Source organism: Propithecus coquereli, unplaced genomic scaffold (assembly GCF_000956105.1).
Source record: "Propithecus coquereli isolate 6110/MARCELLA unplaced genomic scaffold, Pcoq_1.0 Scaffold119, whole genome shotgun sequence".
In the NCBI taxonomy this organism is placed as follows: domain Eukaryota; kingdom Metazoa; phylum Chordata; class Mammalia; order Primates; family Indriidae; genus Propithecus; species Propithecus coquereli.
Window position 1 is genome coordinate 2,143,627 of NW_012135969.1, and position 6,000 is coordinate 2,149,626.

General features: G+C 55.4%; 1 protein-coding gene across 1 annotated transcript in view; it reads left to right on the top strand.

The window, feature by feature from the left end:
- Positions 1 to 659, top strand: part of MARCH10 (membrane-associated ring finger (C3HC4) 10, E3 ubiquitin protein ligase) — a 103,034-nt gene extending 102,375 nt beyond the window's left edge. The window contains exon 11 of the mRNA XM_012659629.1: positions 607 to 659. Within this exon, the coding sequence (XP_012515083.1) occupies positions 607 to 659 (53 nt within the window). The remainder of the gene's footprint in view (positions 1 to 606) is intronic.
- Positions 660 to 6,000: the final 5,341 nt, after the last annotated feature.

The following is a 6,000-nucleotide window of genomic DNA, read 5'->3' on the forward strand; positions in this document are numbered from 1 at the left end:
GCTCCCTCCCCTTCTTCAACAGTCAGGAACTTTCTAGGTAGTCAGGGAGCACTCACTCAGCTCAAGGGGAGAAGAAATGTATTGAGAACCAGAGTTTCGTCCAAGAGTAAAGGAGAAGGCTCGACTCCATCTCCTCCGCTCGGGCCCCACGGCCCCTTCGCTCTCCCTCCCTCTCCCCACCTATCACTGTCCCTCTGCCTCCAGCCCTGGCTCTCCGAAAGACTCCTTAAAAACCTAGGTCAACTCCTCCTTCCCTGCCATGCTAGGAAATGGGGTCTGTGTGGGGCGGTACCCTTAGAGGCGGCAAAGGCTCCTCCAGCTGTTCAGCCTGCAGCAGCTGCCGCACCAGCAACGATGTGGGCACGTGGAGACGACCACGATGCTTTTGTTGGGGGGCTTGTGGTCCAGCTGCCCCAGCCCGGCTGGAACCCTCATGGAGCAGTTTGGGGATTTTGTTCCCCACACTGTTCCAGGCACTGTAGCCATGTGTGTGGCTGGCCCCTGGGGCTCGAGCGGGAGGAGGAGGAGCCGCGGCACCATGCCCCCCCATGACAGATCCAGGGCCAGCTGTGGCTCTGCAGCCTGAGAGATCTCCTTGCTTTCCAGATTCTGAGCTGGGAGACGGCAGTGAACGTGTTTCTCAGAGCCGGGTCGTCTAGCAGAGGAGCTGGCCGTGGAGCTCAGCAGAGACCTCTCCACCCAGCCGTCCTTTCTGTGTCCCCTTGTGTCCCCCTCCTTCCTCCTCTTTACTGAAACTGAAACCAGTGTTTTCACAGTTACCATTTTCACCTGTGCCACTCTCTTTTGGGGATCTGGCTTGAGCATCTACGGGCAGCAACAGCGACCAGTCCAGTCCCAGACAGCACAGGTCAGGCAGCCTGGGCCGTTGAGCCCCCAGCAGGCTGCCCTGCTGCTGCCCCTCAGCCCGGAAGCCCAAGGGGACCCAGGAGCCCTGGTGGGCCCAGCGGCCGGGGTCCCACTGCTGAGGGCACCTGTCAGGGCTCACTCCACCCCGAGTGGAATTGAACCATGTGTTCAGTAAACTGACTTTATTCTCCCAGCCTCATTCGTGCTTATTTCACTCTCCTTGGGCAAAGCCTGAGGGTCTCAAGCTCGAGGGAGAGGGAAGCACATCTCACAGCCCCCATCTCACCGCCACTTCTCCTTGCTCCCCCCACCACTGGGGAGGATACATCCTGAGCCCCCGTGGCCTGGCCAAGCTGGATGGTGGCAGCCCCTATAGGTACCCCCTGAGAACCGTGTAATGTGTGGACTCCGCATATCCCTCCTGATTGCATCTTAGGGACCAAAGACCACATCAGGACTTGGGGTGAAAAAAGGCCAGAGAGCGTTAGTGAGAAATGTGTGTGCGTGTGTGTGTGTGCGCGTGTGTGTATGTGTGTGTGTGTGTGTGAGAGAGAGAGAGACAGAAACAAAGACAGAGAAAAAGATAGGTCAAAAAATAATAAAAGATGGAAGGAAAAAACCATGATACGTGCAAAAATGTTATGTGAAGTGCAAGAAGACAGACACAAAAGACTACATATGTGATTGCATTTATATGCAATTTCTAGAAAAGACAAAACTTTTGGGGGGACAGAAGGGAACAGAAAGCAGATCAGTGGTTGCTGGGAGCTAGGAAAGGAGCAGACAGACCTCCGGGGACTGCGGGGGTGATGGAGGTGTCACAGAGCCAGTTTGTGGGAATATTTACACAACTGGATAAATTTGCCAAAGCTCATTGAACTGCACATTTGCCATGGGTGAACTTGATGGCATAACTGTAACGCGTGCCTCTGAATTTTCTGAAAAATGGAGAAAGAGACAGAAAACGGGCCAGAGGGAGGAGGAAGAGAAAAAAAGGTGAAACTGAAATGAAGAGAAAGAGGCGCCTCTCCCTCCTTCCTTTAGGCCCCACCCTTGTCAGCAGAAGCCCTGCTCCCCAGCTCTACCCTTCTCCTGGGGGCCTCGAAGGGTATGATTTTGCTGCAAAGGGGGGCCCTGAGATGAATTATGGTGACAATGGAGAGGCTAGACTTGAATCACCTTAAAATCTGGTCCCACACCTCTGATACGTTCCAGGTAAACAGTGGCGCAACTGTTGAAAGCAAGTAGGTTCGACCGGGCAGCCTAGACCCACACTCACAGATAAGGGCCATTCCAGTGCAAAGTATCTCTGAGATCTAAACAAAATTCCTAAAACCTCAAGTTCCTCCATTCACAAATGTGGCCTTGAGCTCCGTGAGAAAATGGAGCTTTTTAACTGAACTTTAAGGTTGACGGAAGATTTGTCCAGGAGCCAATACTGAGGAACATGTAAGAAGGGACCGTGTGCATCTACAATCGAGTTTTATAGGGAGCCGAATGGAATTTGAGGTGGCTGTGTAAACATCCTGACAGCTCACACCCACAGTTAGATGTGACAGTGTTTGAGGCAGGTACCCTGAGACTGTCACACCTTTATATCAGAAAATCATTAGATTTTAGAAAACTGTACTTTTTCTACAGGAAGTGATTTCAAAGGCTGGACGCAGTAGCTCATGCCTGCAGTCCCAGCATTTTGAGAGGCCAAGGTGGGAAGATTACTTGAGGCCAGGAGTTTGAGACCAGCCTGAGCGACATAGCAAGACCCCTGTCTCTACAAAAAAATTAAACACTAGGCAGGAGTGGTGGCGCACACCTGTAGTCCCAGCTACTCGAGAGGCTGAGGCAGTAGGATTGCTTGAGCCCAGGAGTTTGAGGTTGCTGTGAGCTATGATTGTGCCAGTGCCCTCCAGCCTGAGCAACAGAGCAAAACCCTGTCTCTTAAAAAAAAGGAAAGAAAAGAAAACTATTTCAGGTATTTACACTCAACCAGGAATGCCTCCTATGAGGTCTGGGGTGGGAGAGACGCAGGAGAGCTGGTGACTACCTGAACCATCATTCAACATTGGGCAGTGGAGGGCTCTGCCTGCAAGATGGGGCTTCTCATGGCTTGAGGTGCCAAAAGGCAGTGGCAAAAAGGGATATCTTCACCCTCTCTGGGTAATTGTTGCCAGAATCTACTAGAGGCTGAGCCACAGTGGTGGGACACGGCATCTTTCCTGAAGAGCCAGCATCATGACCTTCAAACATTCATCAAGCATCGGCCAGTTACGTGCCAGGTTGTGATGACACAACATGCATAGTGCCACCCCCTTGGCGCTCAGTCTCATTGGGACAACAGGACATATATAGAATAGTCAAAGGCATCCGAGCCTCTGGGTGCCATTTATAGGGCACTTCCCATGAGCCAGGCCTGGAGATAAGCATTTTACATTTCTCTCTCTTCCTTATAATCAGCCTGCGAGGCAGATTTATAATATTAACCCCATTGTTAATATCCCACAGGAGGAAACCTAACCCCAGGGAGGTTAAGTGACATGCCCATGTTTACAGGTGTAAATGGGTCTGTCAGCCAAGGCCATGCTCCTGATCCCTGTACTCTGCTGCCAGAGACAGAGGGTGACACCCCTCACCAGCTCCAAAGTCAGGGGACTACACACTTGCCAGGGCTAAGGGGTGCAGCAAAGGCACTGGGGGGACAGAAAAGGGCCTTGAAGGATGGTGGAGCCCAGGCAAGCAGAGAGGTGGGGGTGGGGTGCACACAGATGTGGGGTGTGGTGGGAGCAGCTGGCTAGACTGGAGTCACAGGGCAGGGGAGCCGTGGGGGCCTCCAGGCCAGGTCAGGGAGCTGAGAGTCCACATGTGGGCAACAGGGAGCTACCAAAAGCCACCAACGCAGGCTGGTGAGAGTGGGAGAAGCGGGGAGCACTCTATTGCCACAGGGCCTGCAGGTGAGTCAGGTCCTGTTGGGAGGCGAGTATGAGCCTTAAAATAGCCACCACGGTATAAATGTCTAATAGTCAACCGAGCCCCCAGCCCATTTCCGTGCACCGGACTCCACAGCCCTATCCCGGCCCAGGTGATCCAGGCTTCCCTCTCCACTGCCTGGGGAAGGGAGCCGTGGAAGGACACAAAGAGAGGACATTCTTAGCCCTTCAAGCTCAAAATAGGCTTGGAAAACTCCCAGCAGATGCTATGTTGAGACAAAGTTCTTGGGTCTCAAATCCTGACTACAAGATCACAGGGGCTCTCTCCAATCCTCGCTGCCCACCCCACAACACTTTATAGTGCGGGGAGGGCAGAGGAGGGTTGGCATGGCAACTTCTCCTCTTTGTGCCTCAGTTTCCTCATCTGTAAAGCAGGGACAACAGCACCTACCTTGTGGTGCGTCGGGAGGATTGAGTTAGTTCATGTTAAGCAGTTAGAACGGGGCCTGCGCGTGGTAAATACTCAGCAAATGTTTCGTTATCGTTATCAAGGAGATACGGTAGGTCAGAGGCCGCATCCTGAGCCCCCTGCAGCCCAGAATGGGGAAAGCACCCTCCGAGCCTCCAGGTCCCAGAGACATGTAGAAGGGCAGCAAGTCCCTGCATAAGGCCACGGGGACACACCGTGACGGGGACCAGGTAATGCCCCCACTGCAACACCTGGACGCTCCGTAAGACCTCAGAACTAGCAGGTTCCTGGAAATAAAGGAGAAAAGGCCGACTGGACTGGAAAACCTCATCGATCAGGAGTTCCCCGAAATGGCTAAAATTGAAGCTCCGCCATCAGCAGCTGTAAGAAGGTAGTCAAGGCTTTGCACTCCTCAGCGTGCGGCCCTGAACCACACAAGGCCGTCTCAAGCAGGGGAGGCCCGCCCGCTGCTCCCTCTGCTCCTCTCCCCGCCCCTGGTGCCGGCATCGCGCCTGCTGCTCTAGACAGGAAGGATGGAAATTGCCCTTCGAGTGGCGCTGGCTCTGGTGGGAGTGAAGACTGAAGTCTCTGCCTGGGGCCCCTTGGCAGCCCCGGCCCCTAAGATAAAGAGAATCAGGCCAGGCCTGAACATCTGGGCACTTTCATCTCCTGTCGGTCCCCTCACAGACCCTCCTCATTGCCTTGCTGTCCCTCCCCCTTTCCTCCCTTCTCCTGCCTGCCTTCCTCCGGTCTTCCCTCAAAATGCAATTCTTCACCTTGTGCCTGCGACAGACTCAAGCCCTGGCGCTCGAGGCAGCTTGGCCGGGCCCAGGCATCCCCCTTCCAGGAGCACCATATGGTGTGGCTGGTGGCTCCTCACCCCTGCGGCCTCACAGCGCTGCCCACTGGGCCGGGCCAGCTCTGCCAGGACACCTGGAAGGAGGCCATCTCTGGCATGACACAAGAGGTTGGGGGAACACCGTTGTCTGGAGGGCCGCCCCGTTCATTCATGGATTCAGTGAGCGTCACTGAACGTCCAGGTGGCCCGAGCGGGCAGTTTAGCCCTGCAGGTGAAGGTCCGGCCCAGTGCCTGGCGTACGGTGTCCTTTGCCCGGGCCCACCAGGATGGGCCTCAGGGCATCCGCCGCCCAGCAAAGGGCCTGGCACGTAGAGGAGGTGCTTGATGTCTGTTGAAATGAAATGAGCACAAAGGAAGGAGACTCTGCCGCGGCTCCGGCACAACCGGGGCTGGCCTGGAGCCAGAGGGCGAATGGCCAGCGCCCAGAACCTTCTCCTGCCCCTTCAGAGAGCTACAAGAGTGCAGCCCTTCAACAGAGGGGCTTAGAACAAGGTCTCCGGGGAGCCCTCAGGTGCGGGAAGCCACCCAAGGAAAGCAGAGATGTGAAGACAGCACACACTCCGCAGCCACTGCCCCCAGGCAGCACTGGGCTCTTGTCCCCTCAGCTGCTCCTCCCCCGCCACAGGCTGGTGACCCTGCCTTCACCCCTCAGCCTTTCTTCCCTCCCAAGGCAAGTTTAGCCGGTCCAGGGGCCTCTCTCCCCCAGAGTGGCTCCCAGCAGCCTGGTCGAGTGATTCTGGAGCCATGGCGAATGGCGGGGCACTTAACTCACAAAGGGAGCCGTTCTGGCCCCAGGTTTGGAGAGTGAATCACTTCAGGGTGAAGTGGATTAATCATTAAGGACCTCCCATGGGCGGGCTGCCTCCCCTGAGTGACCGGCG